The 27,029-nt window shown below is 53.5% G+C and overlaps 2 protein-coding genes across 2 annotated transcripts in view; one reads left to right on the top strand and one right to left on the bottom strand.

The window, feature by feature from the left end:
• LOC142024741 (uncharacterized) overlaps nt 1-26,712 on the bottom strand; it is a 93,766-nt gene extending 67,054 nt beyond the window's left edge. Inside the window, 3 exon segments of the mRNA XM_075016919.1 lie at nt 18,525-19,208; nt 25,369-25,571; nt 26,580-26,712. Coding sequence (XP_074873020.1) covers nt 18,525-19,208; nt 25,369-25,510 — 826 coding nt within the window. The 5' untranslated portion in view covers nt 25,511-25,571; nt 26,580-26,712.
• LOC142024852 (uncharacterized) lies at nt 723-6,223 on the top strand. The gene is made up of 3 exons (XM_075017137.1): nt 723-912; nt 4,008-4,798; nt 5,221-6,223. The coding sequence occupies exons 1-3, from the start codon at nt 723-725 to the stop codon at nt 5,755-5,757; spliced, it is 1,518 nt and encodes a 505-aa protein (XP_074873238.1). The 3' UTR covers nt 5,758-6,223.
• Nucleotides 26,713-27,029: the final 317 nt, after the last annotated feature.

The raw sequence follows: 27,029 nt of genomic DNA, 5'->3' as shown, positions 1-27,029 counted from the left end.
GGGGAGGGGGGCGGGGGCGGCCGGGGAGGGGAGGGGAGGGGAGGGGAGGCGCCCGGGGGGGCTGTGACCCGGGGCCGGTTTTCGCTCCTGGCTCCACTCGCACCTCCAGGCGGAGTCTCCGGGCGGCGCCCGCGGGCTCTGCACCCCGCAGGGACCAGTGGGTGCTGGGGGCTCTGTGCTCGGTTCTCCCCCAGCTCCCTTGTTTTCGCCCCAGGGCCTCTGCACCCCCCTGGTTTTCTTCTCCCTTGTCCCCCTCAGTGATTTGGGGCCCTGAGTCCATTGCACCCCCCCCGCAGGGGATCCGAGAGCTCTGGGTGGGCTTGTGTCCCCCGCCCCCCGGTTCCCCAGTGGGGCCGGGCGCTCGTCGCACGGTGCCGGTGCTCCCCCGCGGTGCAGTTCAGTGATCCTCATTGTCCCTTCAGCTGCTCCCTTCCTCCGGGCTTGTCCCCGTGGGGTGTCACTAACCACGTGACGTGTCCGTGGGACACACTCCAGTGCGCAGCAGTGCTGGGGCTCAGGCCGTGTCCGGAGAGAAACGAGGACGGATTTGGGATCTGACTTGTGTGAGGTGGTTCTGTGAGACTCGAGCGTTTCCCCAAATGTGCGTGTGCAGCACGTGTGCCCCAGGGAGCGCGTGTGGGGAGCTGGGGGATGCGGAGCCGCTTCCAGCCCCGTCTGAAGTGTCTCCATTGCGCTTTTCCCCTACCAGGTGCAGAGCCCCCATGTCTGGCTGCAGAGCAGCCCTGGACCTGCAGAGACAGAGCAAGGAGATGGCTGTGGTGGCGGAGCCGGTGACCTTGGAGGATGTGTCTGTGTGTTTCTCTGAGGAGGAATGGGGGCTGTTGGCCCCGGGGCAGAGAGCCCTCTACAGGGAGGTGATGCAGGAGAATTACCAGACCGTGCGCTGGCTGGGTGAGGAGTCCTGTCCCCGGGGGTGTCACATGCTGGGTTGGGTTTGGTTCAGGGTCCCTCCCTGCCCCTGTCCCCAGTGTCAGGGGACAAGTGTGGTGGTGTCATTGGTGGGTAGAGTTGGCGCTGAGGTTTGTCGAAAGGTTTGGTTTGTGTTTTACAGTGTTGTGGTCTATACTTGCTGGTGAGAATTTGTTTAAGGTTGGCAGGCTGGCCACAGGCAAGAACAGGCCCTGCCTCCCATGGTCTTTGAGAGTGAAGGATCATTGTCCAGGATGGGTTGTAGGTCACGGATGTTGCACTGGAGAGGCTTTAGCTGGGGGCTGCAGCTCATGGCCAGTGGTGTTCTGTTGTTTTCTTTGCTGGGCCTGTCTTGTAGCAGGTGGCTTCTGGGTACACGTCTGGCTCTGTCAATCTGTTTCTTCACTTCCTTAGGTGGGTATTGTAGTTTCAGGAGAGCCTGGTAAAGGTCTTGAAGGTGTTTGTCTCTGTCTGAGGGATTGGAGCAAACGTGGTTGTACCTTTAGTGCTTGGCTGTAAACAATGGATCGTGTGCTGTGCCCTGGATGGGAGCTGGAGGCATGGAGGTAGCACAGCGGTCCTTGGGTTTCTGGTATAGGGTTGTGTTTATCTGACCATCACTTATGTGCACAGGAGTGTCCAGGAAGTGGATCTCTTGTGTGGACCGTTCCAGGCTGAGGTTGATGGTGGTGTGGAAACTGTTGAAATCACTGTGAACTCTTCAAGAGCCTCTTTCTCGTGGGTCCAGATGATGATGGTGATGATGTCATCAGTGTAGCTCAAGTGGAGGAGGGACGCCAGGGGTGGAGAGCTGAGGAAGTTGTTCCAGGTCAGCCATAAACATGTTGGCACAGTGTGGGGCCAGGCGGGTGCCCATTGCAGTGCCACTGATTTGAAGGTATAAATTGTCCTCAAATCTGAAGTCCTTGTGGGTGAGGACAAAGTCACAAAGCTCCACCACCACTTGTGCTGTGGCATCATCAGGGATACTGTTCCAAACGGCTTGAAGTCCATCTTCACGTGGGTTTTTTTGTATTAGGGATCGCGACATCCATGGAGGCCAGCATGGTGTTTTCAGGAAGATCACCAGTGCATAGCAGTTTCCTGAGGAAGTCAGTGGTGTTTCAGAGATAGCTCGGAGTGCTGGTAACATACGGCTTGAGTCGAGAGTCCCCATAGCTGGACAAGGCTGCAATGAGAGTGCCAATGCCTGAGCTGATGGTGCCTCCAGAATGTCTAGATTTATGAGTCTTGGGGGTCTAGGGATGTGTCTGTGCAGATCTGTTCCTGTGCTTTTGTCAGGAGTGTCTTGAGCAGACGGTGCAGTTTCTGTGCGTGCTGCTCAATGGGATCAGAGGACAGTAGCCTGTAGAAGGTGGTATTGGAGAGCTGCCTGGGGGTCTCCTTTTCATGGTCTGACCTATTCATGATGACAACAGCAGCTCCTTTGCCAGCCTCTTGGATGACAACGCCAGAGCTGTTTCTGAGGCTGTGGGTGACATTGCATTCCGCACGGCTGAGGTCCTGGGACAAGCGATGTCACTTTGCCACAATTTCTGCCTGTGCACAGAAGCGGAAGCGCTCTAGGTATCGATCCAGTCTGTCGTTTTGATTGCCAGGAAGGATTCCATGCAGAATTCTTCTTCTTCTACTCTAGGTGTGACGGTGCCTGTAGGGCTGTTCAGAGTCTTGTTGAAAGTATTCCTGGCAAAACTGGGGCAGGGTTCCAGATCCCCACAGAACTGTGTCATGTTTGTGGGGGTGGTGGGGCACAAAGAGAGTCCCTGAGGTAGGACAGACTCCTCTGCCAGGCTGTGTGTGTGGTTGGATAGATTGACAATATGGCTGGGTGAGTTACGGGTACCACTACTGTGGCCCCATGCGGCAAGTAGGAGGTGAGAGAGTTTACAGTCCTGTAGAGAAGAGCAGTGGGCGTTGACTCTCCTGTCTTCTTTCAGTAAAGTCCAGCCACGTGGACGTTTGTGTGGGAGGCTGTTTTTAAGGAAAAGCTCCAGACTTGAGAGCTCCTTGTGATGTTTCCCTGTTTGCTGCACAGGAAGCTGAACAGGTGGTTCCTCAGGTCTGTGGGAGTGTGTGACCAGTCTCTCGACACAGTCCCTGCAGTGTGTCGGTTGCAGTGAGTGTTTCACCTTCAGCCCGTTGGATGGGACGTCCATCCATTTGCACTTGGCGAGGAAGATGGTGTCTGTATCTGTGCAGGTTTTTTCATGGGTATGATGGGTTCCCACTCCACGTGGCTAAGTTCAGTGCCTGCCTGGTGCCAGGCCTTGGGCGTAGCTGTGTTAGTTTTATCCACAAAAACAACCCCAAATCGAGTGACTTGTTTGAGCTGAGTGGTCCTGTCCTGCCCTGGGATGGGGAGGGTGGGGGAGCAGGTCAAGAGGGAGGCTGATTTGTACCCTAGCGAGTGCAGCAGAGCACTCGGCTCCCCCAGGAACGAGCTGGGCCATTCCCGAGGCAGGGGTGAGGCACCTGTACGCCAGGTGAGTGTGTCATGGGATATTGTACCATCCAGAGCCCGGCCTGTGCCAGGTGGGGAAGGAGCCTCTCTGGGTGGGTGGCTCAGATCCTGGGGCTGGAAGAAGTAATGGCGTGGACCTTCCTGAACAAGATCAGCACTTGGTTAATTGCTCCCCAAGCAGGATTGCCAGTTCCCAAAGCTGATGTGATCTCCTGGGTGGAGTGAGGGGAGGCGCTGGGGGTCCCAGATCTCCAGGGCGCTGGGAAAGGGGAGATCGTCAGCGACCCCCACACAGGTGAGCAGTCAGCTCAAGTGACTCAGAAACCGATTTCCATGTCGTCCTAGATGTCACTTGGGCCTTTTCATCCAGATGGACTGACCCTTCAGCCTGTCATCAGCCTTAGCCAGAGGGTGGGGGCAGGGCTGGGGTCCCTCCTCTGGGGAAGGGTTGTGAGGAAGGAGGAGCAGCTCAGTTCATGTTATTTCAATGTTGACATCAGCTGTTGGCTGCGTTCCCCCTTTTCTGTTCCCTTTCAGAGTTTTCCTTTCAGCTCAGCACAGAGAGTGACACTGTCTGGTTCTCTCTGTGTCCCAGCAGGTGAGGTGATGCTGCTCAAGAACAACGAGGAGAATCTTCAGCTGGAAGAACCAGAGCAAGTGGCCTCCTGTGGGATGTTCCTGGGAAGCTCTGAAGGTCGTGTTTCTCCGAGTCCTGAGCACAGAGAGACCTGTGAGAGTCAGCGTAGCCCAGAAAGGCAGCAGGGAAACCATGCAGGGGAGGGGCAGGATAACTCCAGCCGTGGAAGCAGAGGCGTGAAAAACACTCAAGAGAGCGAACAACAGAAAACCTGTGGGAAAAGTTTCAGTCTTAACAGTCATTGTACCATCCACACAGGAGAGAAGCCCAATATCTGCCCTGACTCTGGGAGAAGCTTCCAGCTGCGCTCAGGTCTTATTAATCATCAGAGAACCCACACTGGAGAGAAACCCTTCCACTGCTCTGACTGTGGGAAACGCTTCTCATGCTCCTCAAGTCTTAAAAGTCATTGCAGCACCCACACAGGAGAGAGACCTTATAACTGCTCTGACTGTGGGAAAAGGTTCAGAGACAGGTCAAACCGTCTTATACATAGGAGACTCCACACTGGAGAGAAACCCTTCCGCTGCTCTGACTGTGGGAAAAGCTTCTCGTGCTCCTCAAATCTTAAAAGTCATTGCAGAATGCACACAGGAGAGAAACCTTATAACTGCTCTGACTGTGGGAAAAGGTTCACACATAGGTCAAACCTTGTTACCCATAGGAGAATCCACACAGGAGAGAGACCCTTCCACTGCTCTGAGTGTGGGAAAAGCTTTCGGCGACACTCAACCCTTCTCACTCATCAGGTAACTCACAGAGGAGAGAAACCCTATCACTGCACTGCCTGTGGGGAAAGCTTCAGCAGGAGTGAATACCTCGTTAAACATCAGAAAATCCACACAGGGGAGAAACCCTTTTAGCTGCTTTGAGTCCAGGAGAAGGTTTAGTGACGTTTCTGGCCTTGATCATCATGATGAGAATCTATACGTGGGAAAAACCCTTTCTCTGCTCTGATTGCGGGAAAAGCTTCAGTCAACGCTCATATGCTGTTAATCGTCAGAAAACCCACACCGGGGACAAACCCTTCCGCTGCTCTGACTGTGGCAAAAGCTTCTTGTGGCACTCAAGCCTTAAAAGTCATTGCAGAATCCACACAGGAGAGAGACCTTATAACTGCCCTGACTGTGAGAAAAAGTACAGATGCAGATCACAGCTTGTTGCTCATCAGAGAATCCACACAGGAGAGAAACCCTTCCAGTGCTCTGACTGTGGGAAAAGCTTTTCATGCTCCTCAGGTCTTAAAAGTCACTGCAGAATGCACACAGGAGAGAGACCTTATAGCTGCTCTGACTGTGGGAAAAGGTTCAGACAGAGGTCATGCCTTGTTACCCATAGGAGAATCCACACAAGAGAGAAACCCTTCAACTGCTCTGACTGTGGGAAAAGCTTTTGTCAGCGCTTAAGTCTTACTTATCATCAGAGAACCCACACTGGAGAGAAACCCTTCCACTGCTCTGACTGTGCGAAAAGGTTCATACAGAGGTCAAGCCTTGATTTACAAAGGAGAAGCCACACAGGAGAGAAACCCTTTGACTGCACTTACTGCCAGAAAAGCTTCAGTCGGAGTTCCCTCCTTGTTGTACATCAGAGAACCCACACAGGAGAGAAACCCTTCACCTGCTCCACCTGTGGGAAAAGCTTTTCTCAGGGCTCCGGGCTTATTCGTCATCAGAGAACCCACACTGGAGAGAAACCTTTCAGCTGATCTGACTGTGGGAAAAGCTTTTGTCAGCACTAAAATCTTACAGATCAGAGGAACCTTTCAGCTGTTTTGTCTGTGCGGGAACATTCCCACATTGTCAATCGTCAGAGAGTTCACACAAGACAATAACCACTGACTGCACTGACATGGGTAATCTCTAGTGGCTGCTCGGACATTACTGATCGTCAGAGAATTCACACAGGAGAGAAATCCGGTAATTGTCTCTTTGTTGCTATTTTTGAAGCTGGGCCACCGGGCAAAAAGTCAGTGAGAACCCCATGAACTACCACACGGCTTCTCATTCCTCAAGGGTGTGGTGTTACGGAGCCAGTCAAGTAACTAAAATAAAGTCGACTTGTTCCCTACATTAACCCCTGCTCCTTCATAAAAGACCTTGACACACTGGAGTTTGTTCAGGACCTGAACTTGATTAATTTTTGGTGTCTTTTTTTTTAATTAAATAAAGTGAAAATGCTGCACTTGAGTTGTTGCTGTCGGGTGTGTCTGGAGAGGAGGGGTCAGTGCATGGGGACACTGGGGAGAGACCATTGTCCTACCCCCTTTCACCGCAGCAGCTTTGGGCCCAGGTGAGAAGCACCTCTGGTTGGCTGCTGCAGCTCCAGCAGGTACACCCAGGGGAGCGGCGTATGTCCCTCGCCTGCGGCAGGGCCAGGGTCATCGGTCCTTTGCACTGCCCAGCCAGAGAGGAATACAGCAAATGTGCACTTTCTCCACACTCCCTGATGGAGGGGAACAGCCAGCTGTGTCCCTGTATGAACTTAGGGGGGAGGGAGCTGCAGCTGTCCCCAAGGGCACCTGGGGGTGGGATGCTCATGGCTGGGATAGTCCTGGGTGGGGGAGAGGGGGGTATCCCCAGCCAACCCCTTTCTCAGATGGTGGTCGTCTCTTTTCTGTGTGGCCCCTGAGAAGCCATCCCGGTGCAGCCCATCCAATCCCTGGCACACCCACACCCCAGCCTGGCTCTAAGTTACAAGAAGAGAAAGCTGCAGACCAGAGTGGGTGGTCCTGGTTCTTACCCTTTAGGAGTTCTCGACCAATGGACAAGCCCAGACCCAGACAGACAGACACTCAGACATTCCCTCAGAGACTCTAGAGCGGATCCCCATGGGAACAGATGGAATTAAAAAGGCACCTGGGCAAGTAAAACGATGCAAAACTTCCTGTACAAATGAGATGAGCAAACGTTGCTGGTTCCTCTGCCTCTGTCTGTGCAGTGTTGGTCGTCGCCTTTGCGCCCGGGCACGGCAGCGGCAGTGATCATTGCTCTGTTCCTTCCTCTCTTTGCTTTGGCAACACTCACTGTTGTCAATGTCGGCTGACGTGCAGATGTGCTGACGTGGTCGCTGCCTGGGGGAGTCCCCTGAACCGAGCAACACAGCGTAGGAGCCCTGCCCTGAGCAGTCAGCAAGGCCCAGCTGCCTTTTAGCAGGGCTGAGCAGAACAGCCAGGGCACCGGTGGTTTGCCCTGGCACAGGTGCGGTAACAGACACACAACCAAAGCAGTGGGGGCTGGGAGAGGGGAGGGGCTACTTCTCTCAGGGTGGGGGAGGGGGGCGCAGGCCCACCCACTCCACTGCTCCCCAGCCCGGGGCCCGAACAGCAGCTCCTGCCAATAACCAGTGAGTTTTCGCCCAAGCAATCAGCTCCAGCCCTGGGCTGTGGGGCTGCCCAGCCCCAGTCAGGGACCTTGCAGCCGGCTCAGCTCCAACTGCAGGGCTGTGGGTCTCCCCTCATCCCAGCCGGGGACCCGGGGGCTGGCTCGTATGGGTGGGGAAGTCCAATCGCACAGTGAACAGTGGTAAGTGTGTGTCCCCTTTGTGTTAGTGAGTACTGGTAAGTGAAGCCCTTGTTAAACGAGGGGTGAGGGTTAGTGCCACTTGCTGGGTGTGTCTGACAATCAGATGCAGATATTCTCGCGCTGTGAATTTGAGCACTAGGGTGACCGGATGCAGAGCTCCAGCTGTGCCCTGGCTGGTGCGGAATGAAGAAATAATCCCTTCCCTGGCTCTGCTGGCAGTGCCCCGCCCAGCGTCGTCCCACACGCCCTGAGCCTTCTTGCTGCACATGCAGCTCTCAGCCGCTGTGATCCCCAGGGCCTTTTCTGCAGCCCTCTCCCTTCGCCAGGCGGTCCCCAGCCAGTGGTGCTGGGCTGGACGAACCCCAGGGAAGTGCGGGATTCTGCACTCGCCCTTGTTCAGCCGCTTCATATTGAAAGAAGCTGAAGAGCAGCACAGAGTGAAGTGAGAGCGGTGCCACAGTCACACAGGAAGCCTGGTGCTGAGCCAGAAACTGACCTCAGCTCTCATTCAAACAGCCACCCGGGGTCACAGGGAATGAAGAGAACAGGGCAACTTCCCCCTACCCGTTCCCTGCAGTCCAAGCTTCTGGCTGGTGGGGGTTTAGGGACAGCCAGAGCAAGAGGTTGTGTCCTGGCCAGCTTGTCTAATAGCCATTGCTGCTCCTATCCTCCTCAATGAGCTACTGAGCCCTTCTTTGAAGCCAGTTACACCTGTGGCTCTCACGCCATCCTGTGGCAGCAGACGCCTAGATTGGGTGAGAGAGCATTTCACTATTGGTTTTTTAAAGTCCTCCGAGTGTCGCAGTCCAACGACCTCCCCACTTGAGTTTCTTTGTTTCTACTCCATGCAGCTGACACACTGGTTTTCATCCGTGAACACTTCTGCAGAAAGAGATGTTAGTTTTTAAGGTCCTAGAATACAATCTATGGAGCTGCACATCTCGCAGAGCCAGAAGGGACCTCAGGATGTCACTGAGTCCAGTCCCTGCCCTCAGGGCCAAACAATCCCTGACGGGCTTTTTTTTTTTTTTTTTTTAATTATTTGTCCGAGAGCCCCAAATGGCCCCTCAAGAACTGGGTTCACAACTCTGGTTGTAGCAGGCCAATGCTCAAACCACTGAGCTCTCCCCACGCTGGGCTCTGCCTTGCTGCTTCCTTTTGTTCGCCAATGTGTGTGTTCTCCATAGTGCACATCTCTGAAAAGGGGCCCAGAACTCCAGCCACTGCTACCGCTGCCACCACCAAAATGCCGGGCCCTGGGGCACCTGCCTCCTTTGCCACCCCTGTCTGTGGGGCTGCCCCTGAGCAAAACCAGGAGAGGGATTAAAGGTGCTGGGTGGTCCTGGCTTGTTCTGAAAATCACCTTTCAGCTGCTGAGCTTTTATGTTCACCATGGGGCATTTCTGCTCTTTTCATTAAAATTCCACTTGCTAGTTGGGGGCTCCAGTGAAGGAGGTTCCAGCAGTACCTGGGGGGGGGTGTGGCAGGCTGGGGGTTTTTGGGGAGCCAGGTGGGGTGGGTGTTGGGAGCAGGCTGGGCTGGAAGGTGCGGGGGTGAGCTGTGGGCAAAGGAAATGTTTGGAGTAGACCAGAGGGTGCAGGGGGAAGCTGCGGAGCGTGACTGGCTGCAGGGCTGTGGGTGCCCTGCCACGCAGCCAGAGCTGCTTTGCAGCAGACAGCCACAGCTGCCCTGACACGCGGCAGGAGCCACTTTGCCACGTGCAGCTGGAGGTACTGGTGGCTCTCGTGGAGGAGGTGGTGGCTCTTCCAGGCTGCAGCAGCAGTAAGTCCTTAACTTACCGGGGGAGAGGGGGAGTTAGGGGTCTGTGGGCAGGGGGGTGTTGGGAGCAGGCTGGGCGAGGGGGTGCTGCAGGCAGTGGGGGCTCAGCGACAGGGGAGCGAGTGGTGGTGTGGATGATCAAGCCAGCCTGACCTTCCTGTTATGGGAAAATCATTTATAGGTCATTTTATATGCATGTTTTAAAGAGTTTGTTCTTTTAGCTTCGCACTAGTAGCTGAAGCCTTAGGCCCAAGGTCAAGCTGGCCTGAGAAGAATGCTGAAAACAGCAGCTGCAGAACCAGTGAAAACTCGCTGGTATTGTACTAATTGGGAGTTTGCGAAGTAGAGATAAAAGAACATAGGGAGCCGAGATAACCGCCTCCTAAAGAAGATCAAACACCCAGCAACAGACTGTCCGCTTAGCAACGGAACCATCCAATGAGGAGTAGTGAAGACCCCTACTCACATTAGGGGATTGGACTTTGGACAGGGGAAGGGGCGGTGTTATGAACTGTAAAGGGTATAATTGCCAGTGAATTTTGGGAGGCGGGTCCCTCTCCGGAGGCACCCAGCTCGAGCTGTGATTCTGTACCTCAGTAAAGGTTATGTGTGGATTGGATTCTGAACTCGGAACTCTGTGGGATCCTAGAGTCGGACCCGACACCTGCGTGGGTGAGGGGAGAGTTACCTCTTTTCCTTAACAGTTTGGCAACCCAGATGGGACGCTAGGCGACCGTCTCGGAGCCTCTCGTCTCCAAACTTCCACTTGGCGCCAACGGGTGAGTTCACCTGGGATCTTTGGCAGTGGGAGGCACCGAAGGGTGAGTCTTAAATTCCCACTTGCTAAATTCTAAATTCTGGTATCTAGTGCACTAAGGGGAGGTGCGCAGCCTGATCAGCACAAGGCGCATCTGGAGCACAGCCTGATCCGCGTAAGGCGCATCTGGGGCGCAGCCTGATCCGCGTAAGGCGCATCTGGGGCGCAGCCTGATCCGCGTAAGGCGCATCTGGGGCGCAGCCTGATCCGCGTAAGGCGCATCTGGGGCGCAGCCTGATCAGCATAAGGCACATCTGGGGCGCAGCCTGATCCGCGTAAGGCACATCTGGGGCGCAGCCTGATCCGCGTAAGGCGCATCTGGGGCGCAGCCTGATCAGCATAAGGCACATCTGGGGCGCAGCCTGATCCGCGTAAGGCGCATCTGGAGCACAGCCTGATCAGCATAAGGCACATCTGGGGCGCAGCCTGATCCGCGTAAGGCACATCTGGGGCGCAGCCTGATCCGCGTAAGGCACATCTGGGGCGCAGCCTGATCCGCGTAAGGCGCACCTGGGGAACAGCCTGATCCGCGTAAGGCGCATCTGGGGCGCAGCCTGATCCGCGTAAGGCACATCTGGGGCACAGCCTGATCCGCGTAAGGCGCATCTGGGGCGCAGCCTGATCAGCATAAGGCACATCTGGGGCGCAGCCTGATCCGCGTAAGGCGCACCTGGGGCGCAGCCTGATCCGCGTAAGGCGCACCTGGGGAACAGCCTGATCCGCGTAAGGCGCATCTGGGGCGCAGCCTGATCCGCGTAAGGCACATCTGGGGCACAGCCTGATCCGCGTAAGGCACATCTGGGGCACAGCCTGATCCGCGTAAGGCGCATCTGGGGCGCAGCCTGATCAGCATAAGGCACATCTGGGGCGCAGCCTGATCCGCGTAAGGCGCACCTGGGGCGCAGCCTGATCCGCGTAAGGCGCATCTGGGGCGCAGCCTGATCCGCGTAAGGCACATCTGGGGCGCAGCCTGATCCGCGTAAGGCACATCTGGGGCACAGCCTGATCCGCGTAAGGCGCATCTGGGGCGCAGCCTGATCCGCGTAAGGCGCACTTGGGGCACAGCCTGATCCGCGTAAGGCACATCTGGGGCACAGCCTGATCCGCGTAAGGCGCATCTGGGGCACAGCCTGATCCGCGTAAGGCGCATCTGGGGCACAGCCTGATCCGCGTAAGGCACATCTGGGGCGCAGCCTGATCCGCGTAAGGTGCATCTGGAGCGCAGCCTGATCCGCGTAAGGCGCATCTGGGGCGCAGCCTGATCCGCGTAAGGCGCATCTGGGGCGCAGCCTGATCCGCGTAAGGCACATCTGGGGCGCAGCCTGATCAGCATAAGGCACATCTGGGGCGCAGCCTGATCCGCGTAAGGCACATCTGGGGCGCAGCCTGATCCGCGTAAGGCGCATCTGGGGCGCAGCCTGATCCGCGTAAGGCGCATCTGGAGCACAGCCTGATCCGCGTAAGGCGCATCTGGGGCGCAGCCTGATCCGCGTAAGGCGCATCTGGGGCGCAGCCTGATCCGCGTAAGGCGCATCTGGGGCGCAGCCTGATCCGCGTAAGGCACATCTGGGGCGCAGCCTGATCCGCGTAAGGCGCACCTGGAGCGCAGTCTGATCCGCGTAAGGCGCATCTGGGGCACAGCCTGATCCGCGTAAGGCGCATCTGGGGCACAGCCTGATCCGCGTAAGGCGCATCTGGGGCACAGCCTGATCCGCGTAAGGCGCATCTGGAGCACAGCCTGATCCGCGTAAGGCGCATCTGGGGCACAGCCTGATCCGCGTAAGGCGCATCTGGGGCACAGCCTGATCCGCGTAAGGCGCACCTGGAGCACAGCCTGATCCGCGTAAGGCGCACCTGGAGCACAGTCTGATCCGCGTAAGGCGCATCTGGGGCACAGCCTGATCCGCATAAGGCGCATCTGGGGCACAGCCTGATCCGCGTAAGGCGCACCTGGGGCGCAGCCTGATCCGCGTAAGGCGCACCTGGGGCACAGCCTGATCCGCGTAAGGCGCACCTGGGGCACAGCCTGATCCGCGTAAGGCGCACCTGTAGGGAATGCAGGATGGGTAGCGCTTTCGGCATCGAGAAGGGGACGCCCTTAGCCGAAGTGCTGGAAAATTGGAGGAAAATCGATGGTACCATGAGACTAGGAGAAAGGAAATTGATGCAGCTGTGTCAGGAGGACTGGCCTCTCTTAACCGCAGGCGGTAAGCCGGCAGAGAGGTGGCCAAGTGAAGGGACTTTTGATTTACAGGAGTTAACTTTTTTTTTTTTACGTCAACAATTGGAAAACAGGTTCCCCACACAAATGGATTGTTGGTATGTGTGGGATAATTGGGCATTTGCTAGGCAAAAAGAGAAGCCTGGGAAAAATTACTTAAAGGCCTTACAGAGCTCTGCTGCTGCGTCTGCGCTTGTGGAATCCGCTCCACCCTATGCTCCCGCTTCTGCTGTTCTTTCTTCTTCGCCTCCTTCCCTCCCCACAGTTGTCTTCCGGGCTCCCTTACCTCAGGTCCCCTTAGGACTGAAGCCTGCTAGGGAGGGAGGGGAACAGAGGCAATGGAGGGTGTTGATAACTAGCATTAACAAACCTTGGAGACCTCAGGATCTGATTACTTGGAGCCAACAGCTTCCCAGGCTCTGAGATAATCCAAAGAAGGTTGTGCAGGTAATTCGAGGAATATTTTGTGAAAAAAAAAATGATTTCTCTCCAGAGGGCATTGGAACCAAAAGGCAGCAAAAATTTCTGAAACACAAGTTACTGGGAGTAAGGAATATCAGAGCAGTTGCATCTGGGCTGTGAGAAACAGCTTCTTGGATAAAAGCCCAGCTTATGAGACCTTGAAGAAACTGCCCAACTCTGAAAGCTGTTAGTTTAACTCTCTGTGGTACAGAGTGGAGTCATGCAAGCATTTATGTTGCAGTATGTGTGTATCCATCATGGAGTTTTGTTTAAATTAATTGTTTTGCTAACACGTGTTTGTGTTAAAATCTGATAACTTGCCCTTACAGCAACAAAGAGCTGTTTCGGTTTTGTACTGTGAAGTGTCTGGCAATTAGAATCTGTATTAATCTGCATTTCTCATCCATTTGTGGTTGAAGCTTATTTGCTTTTGACCAGTCTGGGGTAGTTTTGTCTATCTTGCTGGTGTATCCATAAGGAGGGGACGCCTTCCGATGTGGACACCTTCCAATATCAGAGAACAAAAGTTGTGTAAAACCTAAATAAGATCAAAGTTAAAATTTTCCCTTATGTTGTACAGTTAAGTAAATTATAGCGGTAACATTAATATACAGAAATAATGGATGAGATGTATTTGAAATCTCCTGCTAAGCGTTATGCCCAGCAGAACCACAGAGATCCGCAGAGTCTGGTAAACCAAATATACAAGTTAGAAGACGGGTTTAATACCAATCTGCCAATAGCTCTCAGCATTATAAATCCATGATTTACAAAAGGAAGGGTACTCATGAAGGCCCAGAGCCCCTTCAATAGCCCAAATTTGGCCAGTTTTTAAAAAAAAAAAAAAAAAAAAAAAAAGGTATGTACTTAACATGAGTGATCCTGTAATAAGGTGCGATGTATATAACTGTCCTTTAATAAAGGGAAGTAATAAAAGTCAAAGGGGAAGTCAGATCCCTGTAATAACATCTTCAAAGGGTGAAATCTAAACTACCAAAGTTTTCAATTTTAAGGGAGCAAGCATGTGATTTGAGGGAAAGAGTAAGTGAGTAAGCCCTTAACGCTGAAGTGTCTGAAGAACATTCAGAGTGAGTAGCTTGCAGAGTTTAGAAGGGACTGAGCATGTGTGTCAATGGAGTATTCTAAAATGTAATCTGCCGCTCCCATAGGGGGTAGAAAAGTATCCTTTTGTCTTTCAGAAACAGAGAAAAGCGGGTAGTTACTGAACAACAACCTAAACATCGTGCATCTCCTTTTAAAATGAAGAATGTGGTTTTACATTTTATGTTTGTGCTTATCTTATTCATAGTATTATCAAATTGTCTATGTTGGTGAGTTAAAATATACATGGGCTCATTAAAACAAAATGGTCTGTATATTGCTGCCTTATTAAATGCCTTGGCTGACACAGCAGCTAAAGCTGTAGACCTTTCCCCTCTTGGGCCACTTCACTGTTTATGATTACTGCTGTTCAAACAAATTGGTTTGCTTCCAAATTCTCCTAAGTGGCCCAAACAACTGTCTGGCTTGCCCTGTCTGCCAAGCCTATAACATGGGCAAACCTGTACAGACAGTTCTGGCAACCAGATCTCCGCCTTTTAGGACTGTTCCTAAATTTATAAATGAACTCCACTCAACTACCCAAATGTAAATCTTTTGACTATGTGCTGGTTATTGTTTGTTTGTTCTCGGGATGGGTAAAAGCTTCTCCATGTAGGAAAGCTGATGCCATCACAGTGGCTAAAAATCTTCTAAATCACTTTATCCCATCCTGGAAAATACCCCTTGTGATCTCCAGTAATAGAGGTACTCACTTCACTGGACTTAGTCCCTATGGGATTGTGTGTGGCTGCCCAAAGAAACAGCTGAGCAGCCCGAAGATTGACCAGGCCAATACCACACTTATCAAAACAAGCACAGTTAAGTACTGTCAGAAACTGATGAGGTGTGTGCAGTCCTGTCATTCACAGGTCAAGGATGCTTTCCTGGAGGCCCCGATTGAACCGTGCCATAAGCTGCAACCAGGAGATTGGGTCTGTGTAAAGGTCCACCAGCGAAAGACTGCCCTGGAACCAAGGTGGAAGGGCCCCTACCAAGACCTTTTCACCACCCATACCGCTGTGAAGTGCAAGGGCCTGCTGACCTGGAGCCACACCTCCCACTGCAAACTGGTTCCAGCTCCTACAGAGGCGGGTCCTGAAGAGGAGCACGGCAAACCTGGTACCGGCAATCCAGGCCCAGAAGCAGACGAACCTGAGGAACCAAGACTAAGGTACCAACTGCAGCCCAGGAAACCTGCCAGCGATAGGTGAAGAAAGCGACGAAGCCCTGAAGAACAGTCCCATGGGGCTGGCCAGACAGATCCTGCTGAACTTACGTTTAGTTTTGTTTTTAATACCTAGTAGCTATAGCCTATATGGCTCAAATACGTTTATGCTTTTAATGAACCAAGCTTCCCGAGAATTTAACACCACAGATGTTGGATACGTGCTCATAGCCCTGTACATTCAAAGGGAGGTGTCCCAATGATTCCAGTCCCACTAAATAACACTCAGATGAATGGCACATGGTTTGGTGAATTGGGCCAAAATAACACATGGTATGATAAAGGGTTTAATGGCCTAGGAGCTGTTCGTTTAGCCATAACCTCAGATGGAGAATATTATTGGGCGTGCAACGGCACAGAAGGCCGAGTGGGGAAAAGCAGGTGCGAGATAAGCGTTGTCCAGAATGAGGGTTGGTGTAAGATAAAGGCCTTGCCAACCTGAACATCTTCAGGTACTATTTGCAGTAAATGATGAAACCCCAATGCACTAAAGCCTTAACAGCTAAGGTTGGCCATTATTTCATATGTGGCCAAACAGCATATAAAACCCTGCCCATACGTTGGAGTGGAACCTGCTATATTGGGGCAGCCTTCCCAGCCATTTGGATAGTAGACCGTCTTCCCGGTAGCAGAGTCTGAAACTACGAAGAGATAACAAACGTGAAATGGTATTGGGGAGTCACGACCCCAGGTCTGGGTATGGCCTTTGCGATGAAGGAAATCTGAAAGCTGGAGGAAGCTTTGGAGAAAGTAGCCAATGCGACAACCAAGGCCCTCCGTGCCATCGATAAGGAATTGGGAAAAGTTAGGCAAATGGGCCTCCAAAACTGGTTGGCTTTAGATTACCTCCTAGCTTCCCAAGGGGGAGTCTGTGCTCTAGTTGGATCCCGATGTTGTGTGTATGTAAATAATAGTAGCTATGAAATCTATGAAAAGGTAGTAAGGGCAGAGGCCCATGCTTGAGCCAGGGCACAAGCTGCCTACACCGCCCCTGAGGGTGACTGGTTGCAAGATCTGTTTTCAGGATGGGGTTTATCCTCATGGCTCAGTGGTTTGTTTCGTTTATTAATTAAGATTCTCCTTCCTCTGTTTGTTGTACTGATAATATTATGCTCTGTTGTGTCATGTATTAAGGAGCTTTTGCAAAATATGTGAACACGCTCTCTGCAAGGTTATCGTAAAATGCTTATGCAAAGAACGTTATAATACAGGTAGGCAGGGATGCCTACAAAATCAAAGGGGGGACTGTTATGGTAAAATCATTTATATGTCATTTTATATGCATGTTTTAAAGAGTTTATTCTCTTAGCTTAGCACTAGTAGCTAAAGAAGCTGAAGCCTTAGGCCCAGGTCAAGCTGACCTGAGAGAAATGCTGAAAACAACAGCTGCAGAACTGGTGAAAATTGCCCGATATTGTGCTAATTAGAAGTTTGCAAAACGGGAGATAAAGGAAGAATGTAAGGAGCTGAGATAACCGCCTCCTGAAGAAGATCAAACACCCAGCAACAGACTGTCCCCTTAGCAACGGGACAATCCAATGGGGAAGAGTAAAGACCCCTACTCAAATTAGGGGATTGGACTTTGGACAGGGGTATGGGCGGTGTTATGAACTGTAAAGAGTATAATTGCCAGCTATTTCTGGGGTCGGGGTCCCTCTCTGGAGGCACCCAGCTCAAGCTGTAATTCTGTACCTCAATAAAGGATACTTGTGGATTGGACTCTGAACTTGAAATTCTGTGGGATCCTAGAGTCGAACCCAACACCACACCTGCGAGGGTGAGACAGAGTTAAATCTTTCCTTAACAGGGAGTGAGGAGAAAGTGCAGATTTGCTGCATTCCTCTCTGGCTGGGCAGTGCAAAGGACCGATGACCCTGGCCCTGCCCCAGGTGAGGGACACACGCCGCTCCTCTGGGTGTACCTGCTGGAGCTGCAGCAGCCAAGCAGAGGTGCTTCTCACCTGGGCCCAAAGCTGCTGCGGCGACAGTGGGCTACAACAATGGTCTCTCCCCAGTGTCCCCATGTACTGACCCCTCCTCTCCAGACACACCTGGAGCAACAACTCAAGTGAAGCATTTTCAGTTTATTTAATTAAAAAAAGACACCAAAAATTAATCAAGTTCAGGTCCTTAAACTCCAGTGTGTCTAGTTCTTTTATAAAGGAGCAGGGGTTAATGTCGGGAACAAGTCGACTTTATTTTAGTTACCTGAATGGCTCCGTAACACCACACCCTTGAGGAATGAGAAGCAGTGTGGTAGTTCATGGGGTTCTCACTGACTTTTTGCCCAGTGGCCCAGCTTCAAAAATAGCAACAAAGAGAGAGTTACCGGATTTCCCTCCTGTGTGAATTCTCTGATGATCAATAATGTCCGAGCAGCCACTGAAGGTTACCCACGTGAGTGCAGTCTGTGGGTTATTCTCTTGTGTGAACTCTGACGATTGACAATGTGCGAGCGTTCCCGGACAGACAAAACAGCTGAAAGGTTCCTCTGATTGGTTAGATTTTAGTGCTGACAAAAACTTGTCCCACGCTTGGAGCAGGTGAAAGGTTTCTCTCCAAGGTGGGTTCTCTGATGATGAATAAGACTGGAGCACTGAGAAAATCTTTTCCCACAGTTGGAGCAGGGGAAGGGTTTCTCTCCTGTGTGGGTTTTCTGATGTAAATCAAGGCTTGACCTCTGTATGAACCTTTTCCCACAGTCAGAACAGTGGAAGGGTTTCTCTCCAGTGTGGGTTCTCCAATGAATAAGAGCTGAGCGCTGACAAAAGCTTTTCCTACAGTCAGAGCACTTGAAGGGTTTCTCTCTTGTGTGGCTTCTCCTCTGAGTAACAAGGTTTGACCTCTGTCTGAAACTTTTCCCACAGTCAGGGCAGCTATAAGGTGTCTCTCCTGTGTGGATTCTGTAGTGACTTTTAAGATTTGAGGAGCATGAGAAGCGTTTCCCACACTCAGAGCAGATGAAGGGTTTCTCTCCTGTGTGGCTTCTCTGATGAGCAACAAGCTGTGATCTCCATCTGTACTTTTTCTCACAGTCAGGGCAGTTATAAGGTCTCTCTCCTGTGTGGATTCTGCAATGACTTTTAAGGCTTGAGTGCCACAAGAAGCTTTTGCCACAGTCAGAGCAGGGGAAGGGTTTGTCCCCGGTGTGGGTTTTCTGATGCTGAACAAGATATGAGCGTTGACTGAAGCTTTTCCCGCAATCAGAGCAGAGAAAGGGTTTTCCCCGGGTGTGGATTCTCAGATGATGATCAAGGCCAGAAACGTCACTAAACCTTCTCCCGGACTCAAAGCAGTTGAAAGGTTTCTCCCCGTACGGATTTTCTGATGTTTAACGAGGTTTGCACTGCTGCTGAAGCCTTTCCCGCAGGCAGTGCAGTGATAGGGTTTCTCTCCTGTGTGAATTACCTGATGAGTGAGAAGGTGAGAGTGTTGCCGAAAGCTTTTCCCACACACAGAGCAGTGGAAGGGTTTCTCTCCTGTGTGGATTCTCTTATGTGTAACAAGGTTTGACCTGTCTCTGAACCTTTTCCCACAGTCAGAGCAGTTATAAGGTGTCTCTCCTGTGTGGATTCTGCAATGACTTTTAAGACTTGAGGAGCATGAGAAGCGTTTCCCACAGTCAGAGCAGTGGAAGGGTTTCTCTCCTGTGTGGGTTCTCTGGTGATAAATAAGACTTGAGGGCTTTTGGAAGCTTCTCCCGCAGTCAGGGCAGATATTGGGCTTCTCTCCTGTGCGGATGCTACAATGACTGTTAAGACTGAAGCTTTTCCCACAGGTTTTCTGTTGTTCGCTCTCTTTAGTGTTCCTCACACCTCTGCTTCCATGGCTGGAGTTATCCTGCCCCTCCCCTGCATGGTTTCCCTGCTGCCTTTCTGGGCTACACTGACTCTCACAGGTCTCTCTGTGCTCAGGGATCTGAGAAACACGACCTTCAGAGCTTCCCAGGAACATCCCACAGGAGGCTACTTGCTCTGGTTCTTCCAGCTGAAGATTCTCCTCGTCATTCTTGAGCAGCATCACCTCACCTGCTGGGACACAGAGAGAACCAGACAGTGTCACTCTCTGTGCTGAGCTGAAAGGAAAACTCTGAAAGGGAACAGAAAAGGGGGAACGCAGCCAACAGCTGATGGAAGATTGAAATAACATGAACTGAGCTGCTCCTCCTTCCTCACAACCCTTCCCCAGAGGAGGGACCCCAGCACTGCTCCCACCCTCTGGCTGAGGCTGATGACAGGCTGAAGGCTCAGTCAGTCTGGATGAAAAGGCCCAAGTGACATCTCGGAGGACACAGAAATCGGTTTCTGAGTCTCTTTAGCTCACTGCTCACCTGTGTGGGGGTCGCTGATGATCTCCCCTTTCTCAGCGCCCTGGAGATCTGGGACCCCCAGCGCCTCCCCTCGCTCCACCCAGGAGATCACATCACCTTTGGGAACTGGAAATCCTGCTTGGGGAGCAATTAACCAAGTGCTGATCTTGTTCAGGAAGGTCCAGGCCATTACTTCTTCCAGCCCCAGGATCTGAGCCGCCCACCCAGAGAGGCTCCTTCCCCACCTGGCACAGGCCGGGCTCTGGATGGTACAAGATCCCATGACACACTCACCTGGAGTACAGGTGGCTCACCCCTGCCTCGGGAATGGCCCAGCTCATTCCTGCGGGAGCCAAGTGCTCTGCTGCCCTCTCTAGGGTGCAACTCAGCCTCCCTCTTGACCTGTTCCATCCCCCCCATCCCAGGGCAGGACAGGACCACTCAGCTCAACACTCGATGTGTTGTTGTTTTTGTGGACAAAACTAACACAGCTACGCCCAATGCCTGGCACCAGGCAGGCCCTGAATTTAGCCACGTGGAGCCGGAATCCAACAAACCCATGAGAAAACCTACACAGATACAGACACCAGCTTCCTCGCCAAGTGCAAATGGATGGACGTCCCACCCAACGGGCTGAAGGTGAAACACTCACTGCAACCGACACACTGCAGGGACTGTGTCGAGAGATTGGTCGCACACTCCCACAGACCTGAGGAACCACCTGTTCAGCATCCTGTGCAGCAAAAAGGGAAACATCACAAGAAGCTCTCAAGTCTGGAGCCTCTCCTAAAAAACAGCCTCCCACACAAACACCCAGGTGGCTGGACTTTACTGAAAGGAGACAGGAGAGTCACAACACACACTGCTCTTCTCTACAGGACTGTAAACTCTCTAACCTCCGACTTGCCGCATGGGGCCACAGTAGTGGTACCCGTAACTCAGCCGGCAACATTGTCAATCTATCCAACCACACACTCAGCCCGGCAGAGGAGTCTGTGCTATCTCGGGGACTCTTTGTGCCCCACCACCCCCAGAAACATGACGCAGTTCTGTGGGGATCTGGAACCCTGCCCCAGTTTTGCGAGGAACACTTTCCAGGAACACTTTTCACAAGACTCTGAACAGCCCTGCAGGCACCATCATACCTAGAGTACAAGAAGAAGAATTCTGTGTGGAATCCTTCCTGACGGTCAAAACGACAGACTGGATCTAGACCTAGAGCGTTTCCACTTCTGTGCACAGGCAGAAATTGTGGCAAAGTGACATTGCGTCTCCCACGACCTCAGCCGTGTGGAATGCAATGTCACCCACAGCCTCAGAAACAGCTCTGGCGTTGTCATCCAACAGGCCGACAAAGGAGCCTCTGTTGTCATCATGAATAGGTCAGACCATGAAAAGGAGACTCCCAGGCAGCTCTCCAATACCACCTTCTACAGGCTACTGTCCTCTGATCCCACTGAGCAGCACACACAGAAACTGCACCGTCTGCTCAAGACACTCCTGACAAAAGCGCAGGAACAGATCTGCACAGACACACCCCAGAGCCCCAAGATCCATAAATCTAGACATTCTGGAGGCACCATCAGCTCAGGCATTGGCACTCTCATTGCAGCCTTGTCCAGCTATGGGGACTCTCGACTCAGACCTGATGTTACCAGCACTCCGAGCTATCTTTGAAACACCACCGACTTCCTCAGGAAACTGCTGTGCACTGGTGATCTTCCTGAAACCACCATCCTGGTCACCATGGATGTCGAGGTCTCTTACACAAAAAACCCACGTGAAGATGGACTTCAACCTGTCAGGAACAGTATCCCTGATGATGCCACAGCACAAGTGGTGGTGGAGCTTTGTGAATTTGTCCTCACCCACAAGTACTTCAGATGTGGGGACAATTTATACCTTCAAATCAGTGGCACTGCAATGGGCACCCGCCTGGCCCCACAGTATCCAACATTTTTATGGCTGACCTGGAACAACTTCCTCAGCTCTAGACCCCTGGCGCCCTCCTCTACTTGAGCTACATTGATGACATCATCATCATCTGGACCCATGAGAAAGAGGCTCTTGAAGAGTTCACTGTGATATCAACAGTTTCCACACCACCCAGAACCTCAGCCTGGAACGGTCCACACAAGAGATCCACTTCCTGGACACTACTGAGCACATAAGTGATGGTCAGATAAACACAACCCTATACCAGAAACCCCAGGACTGCTATGCTACCTCCATGCCTCCAAATTCCATCCAGGGCACACCACACGATCCATTGTTTACAGCCAAGCACTAGAGGTTCAACCACGTTTGCTCCAATCCCTCAGACAGAGACAAACACCTTCAAGACCTTTACCAGGCTCTCCTGAAACTACAATACCCACCTTAGGAAGTGAAGAAACAGATTGACAGAGCCAGATGTGTACCCAGAAGTCACCTGCTACAAGACAGGCCCAGCAAAGAAAACAACAGAACACCACTGGCCATCAGCTATAGCCTCCAACGTACCATCTGTGCTCTACAACCCATCCTGGACAACGATCCTTCGCTCTCACAGACCTTGGGAGGCAGGGCCTGTCCTCACCTACAGCCAGCCCACCAACCTGAAACAAATCCTCACCAGCAAGTATAGACCCCAACACTGTAAATCACAAACCAAACCTTTCGACAAACCTCGGTGCCAACTCTACCCACCAATGACACCACCACACCTGCTAAACCTGGGGTTGTGAGTTCAATCCTTGAGGAGACCATTTAGGGACTGGGGCAAATAGATGACAGGGTGGTGCGTGGTCCTGCCAAGAGGGCAGGGGACTGGAGTAGATGAACTCCCGAGGTCCCTTCCAGTTCTAGGAGATGTGTATCTCCACTTTTTTTTTTTAATTTTACTTTAACCAGCGGGGCTTATTCGCCTGCACATGTAAACTGGACAGTCTCCATGTAAAAGAATAAATGGATCCAAATCAAATATCAGGAACGGTAAGATCCAAAAATCTCCCAGGATGCTCAGGAGCAGATTTAAAAGTAGCCATCCTGCAATGCAAAAATGTCAAAAGCAGACCTCAAAGAGCAACTGCAGAGCTACAATTTATTTGCAAAGGTGACACCATCCATTTAGGACTGAACAAAGACCAGCAACGGCTGGCCAAGTACAAAAGCAGTTTCTCTGCTCCGGCTGTTCACATCGCCACATCAGCTGCTGGAAGTGGGCCACATCCTCCACGACTGAATTGCTCTCATTTACTCCAGCCTTCTTCTTGACTGGGACTCCCTCCTTTTCTTGTGCCTGTATATTTCTACTTGCCTCTGGAATTCCTGCTCCAGACATCTGACGAATTGGGCCTTTGCCCACAAAAGCTGATGCTTCAGAAAATCCGTTAGTCTATAAGGTGCCACAGGACTTCTCTGTGTTTTCGCTCGACTCAAAACACGAGCTCTGTGAGGGCTGGCAGGGCCAAAACCGAGGCCCCCAGGCAGGGCTCAGACTGCAGCTGTCACGTGGCAGGTCACTAGAACTTGAAGAGAGAGGCTCTGGCAGAGCTCTGGCTCCCCAAAGGCTCTGTCCACAAAGCTCCTGGCTGGGGCCTGGTTCCTCTAGCTCTTTGGCTCTGATGCGCTACTTGAACCAGCAGGAGGCAGAGGAAGTTGTCTGAGCAGTGAGGTGAGTCCTGGGCTGGCTGCTTCAGATTCTGCCCAGGCTCCTGCTCTGCGACCCCTGCCTGCCTGCGGCTGGGTGGGCCCTACCAGCAACTCACAAGAGCTGCTGCTCCTGCAGGCGGCCATGGCAATGTTTGGCTTTGCTGCTCTGTGGGGGATGTGGCTGTTGTTGCAGCTGGGCTCCCCCTCGGCTGCCTCAGTTCTACTCTGCCAGCAGCATCTTCTCTGCGTGGTTTACCACTTTCCTCCTGCATCACGGGCTTGTTGCTGACTCACTTTCCAGCCACACCCAGTGCATTTCCCTCGGTGCGGGAAGGAGACTGGCAGAAGTGCGGCTGGAGGGGGTTAGTTAAAGCCCCCGTCTCAGCCTCCCCCACAACCTCCTGCTGAGATTCTAGCTGCATTTTTGCCTTCATAGTTTTACTTCCCACTGCCCAGGTTTGGCCCCACTCGGTGTCACATGACCTAACTGGGCACCTCCCAACCATCTTCAAAACCCCCCATTATGAATGAAGGCCGAGGACACTGGATGAGGTGTGTTATGAGACCTACGGGGAGTGACATTGCATCCAAACTGGGGCACAGGTTTCGCATAACCGGTTTGTCCTGTGTCTGGCACCCACCAGTGACTCCTAAGAAAGCAAACTACTGTACGTGGGAGAGCTGGTGCTTCCATCTGGGAGTTTGTGTTTGATTGTTCAAGAACGCCCCCTTAACGGTAAGAGCCAGCAGGGGTGCAGCATGCTAGCCCCAGGGGTACCCTGCAGGCACTGAGAGCAGCCGGACCCAGCCCCACAGCTCTGGTACCCGCCATTCCTGCCTGCGGCCCTCCACTCACACCTCTAGCCAAGGAAGATAGTGGGGAAGCACATGTAGACCTGGGCTGTGGGAAGAATCATAGAACACGAGGACTGGAAGGGACCTCGAGAGGCCATCGAGTCCAGCCCTCTGCCCCAATGGCAGGACCAAGTACTATTTAAACCATCCCTGATAGACGTCTATCTAACCTGTTCTTAAATATCTCCAGCGATGGAGATTCCACAACCTCCCTTGGCAATGCATTCCACTGTTTGACCGCCCTGACAGTTAGGAACTTTTTCCTAATATGCAACCTAAACCTCCCTTGCTGCAGTTTAAGTCCATTGCCTCTTGTTCTATCCTCAGAGGCCAAGAAGAACAAGTTTTCTCCTTCCTCCTTATGACTCCCTTTTAGATACCTGAAAACCGCTATCATGTCTCCTCTCTATCTTCTCTTTTCCAAACTAAACAAGCCCAATTCTTTCAACCTTCTTTCATAGGTCACATTCTCTTGACCTTTAATCATTCTTGTCGCTCTTCTCTGGACCCTCTCTAGTTTCTCGATATCTTTTTTGAACTGCGGTGCCCAGAACTGGACACAACGCTCCAGCTGAGGCCTAATCAGCGCAGAGTAGAGCGGAAGAATGACTTCTCCTGTCTTGTTCACAACACACCTTTTAAGGCATCCCAGAATCATGTTTGCTTTTTTTGCGACAGCATCACACTGTTGATTCGTATTTAGCTTGTTGTCCACTATAATCCCTAGACCCCTTTCTGCTGTACTCATTCCTAGACAGTCTCTCCCCATTCTGTATGTGTGAAACTGATTGTTCCCTCCTAAGTGGAGCACTTTGCATTTGTCCTTATTAAACTTCATCCTGTTTACCTCAGACCATTTCTCCAATTTATCCAGATCATTTTGAATTATGACCCCATCCTCCAAAGCTGCTGCAACCCCTCCCAACTTGGTATCATCTGCAAACTTAATAAGCGTACTTTCTATGCCAATATCTAAATCATTGATGAAGACATTGAACAGAACTGGTCATAACACTGACCCCTGCGGAACCCCACTTGTTATACTTTTCCAGCAGGATTGAGAACCATTAAGAACTACTCTCTGGGTATGGTTAAGCAGCCAGTTATGCACCCACCTTTTTGTAGCCTCATCTAAATTGTATTTGCCTAGTTTTTTGATAAGACTATCATGAGAGACCGAATCACAATGCTATCAAAGAACTGCCATGTTCCTGAACCTGCTTCCCCTGGGAGGGGCCGTGGAGGGGACAGTCTCTCACAGGGGAGCCAGTGATTCCTGGGGCTGACACTCCTGACACTGGGGACAGGGGCAGGGAGGGTCCCTGAACCAAAGCCAACCCAGCTGCTGCAGAGCCCACACAGCCTCTGACACCCCCAGGGACAGGACTCCTCACCCAGCCAGCGCACGGTCTGGTAATTGTCCTGCATCACCTCCCTGTAGAGGGCTCTCTGCCCTGGGGCCAGCAGTCCCCATTCCTCCTCAGAGAAACACACAGACACCTCCTCCAAGGTCACCAGCTCCGCCGCCACCGCCATGTCCTCGCTCTGTCTCTGCAGGGCCAGGGCTGCTCTGGAGCCAGACGTGGGGGCTCTGGGCCTGGCAAGGGAGAAGAACAACGGAGACATTTCAGACAGGGCTGGAAGCCGCTCCGCATCCCCCGGCTCCCCACACGCGCTCCCTGGGGCACACGTGCTGCACACGCACATTTGGGGAAACGCTCGAGTCTCACAGAACCACCTCGCACAAGTCAGATCCCAAATCCGTCCTCGTTTCTCTCTGGACACGGCCTGAGCTCCAGCACTGCTGCGCACTGGAGTGTGTCCCACGGAAACATCACGTGGTTAGTGACACACCACGGGGACAAGCCCGGAGGAAGGGAGCAGCTGAAGGGACAATGAGGATCACTGAACTGCACCGCGGGGGAGCACCGGCACCGTGCGACGAGCGCCCGGCCCCACTGGGGAACCGGGGGGGGGTGGACACAACCCCACCCAGAGCTCTCGGATCCCCTGCGGGGGGGGTGCAATGGACTCAGGGCCCCAAATCACTGAGGGGGACAAGGAAGAAGAAAACCAGGGGGGTGCAGAGGCCCTGGGGCGAAAACAAGGGAGCTGGGGGAGAACCGAGCACAGAGCCCCCAGCACCCACTGGTCCCTGCGGGGTGCAGAGCCCGCGGGCGCCGCCCGGAGACTCCGCCTGGAGGTGCGAGTGGAGCCAAGAGGGAAAACCAGCCCCGCGTCACAGCCCCCCCGGCCGCCTCCGCCCCCGCCCCCATCCCCCTCCCCTCTCCTCCCCTCCCCGGGCGCCCCGGAGCCGGGCGGGGGCGAGTGCGGGGCGCTGGGGCGGCGCCTCTTTGCTCCCCGCGGGGCCCAGCGCCGCGAGCCGCCCGCAGCACGAGGTGAACCAGGCGCCGCCGCGAGGCGGGGGGACGGGGCCGCGCGGGCGGCAGGACGAGGCGCAGCGGCCGGAGAACGGGGCGGCCCGGCCGGGACCAGGGGAAGGCGCTGGCGCTGGCGCGGGCGGGGGGGCCCCGCACGGAGGGTCCGAGACACAAACGGGGGGTGGGGTGGAGTCACTTCCCGGCCCGGCCGGGCCCCCCCTCACCTGGCGGCGGCTCGGGGGGCTCCGGGCAGCCGCAGGACGTTCCCGCCGGACCCCGGTTAACCCCTCCGCTGCCGGAGCCGCACACGCGGCCGGCGAGTCCCAGCGCGGCTCCCCCGGACCCCGCCCGCCTCCAGTAGGAGCTGCGCCGGCCAGGCTGAGCGCGGGGGCGGGGCCAGGGCCAGTGGAGAGGAAGTGACGTAATCGGCAGACAGGCCGGAGGGGGGAGAAACCCCCCGGCTCGCGGGCTGGGTCGGGGCACGTGGGGGCGGAGCGGCGGCTGCTCCTGCTGGGTCTGGACCGGAGCTGCAGTAACGCCCCTTCCGCGCCCGGCCCGGGGGTGGGGGGGGGGGGTCTCTGCGGGTGGGACCGGCCCGTGGGGGAGGGGCAGCGCCGGGCTCTGCTCACACCCACCCCCGCGGGCGGGGCCGCTCCAGCGCCGCCGGGAACGTT

The sequence above is a fragment of the Carettochelys insculpta genome, chromosome 22, assembly GCF_033958435.1.
Source record: "Carettochelys insculpta isolate YL-2023 chromosome 22, ASM3395843v1, whole genome shotgun sequence".
Classification (NCBI taxonomy): Eukaryota; Metazoa; Chordata; order Testudines; family Carettochelyidae; genus Carettochelys; species Carettochelys insculpta.
Note: the sequence above shows the minus strand (reverse complement) of the source record. Positions and strands in the feature narration are given on the sequence as shown.

Coding starts and splice junctions, on each gene's coding strand:
- LOC142024852 (XM_075017137.1), top strand. CDS start 723: ATGTCTGGCTGCAGAGCAGCCCTGGACCTGCAGAGACAGAGCAAGGAG. Junction 913..4,007: donor CCAGACCGTGCGCTGGCTGG/GTGAGGAGTCCT, acceptor TCTGTGTCCCAG/CAGGTGAGGTGATGCTGCTC. Junction 4,799..5,220: donor CAACCCTTCTCACTCATCAG/GTAACTCACAGA, acceptor GTTGCTCATCAG/AGAATCCACACAGGAGAGAA.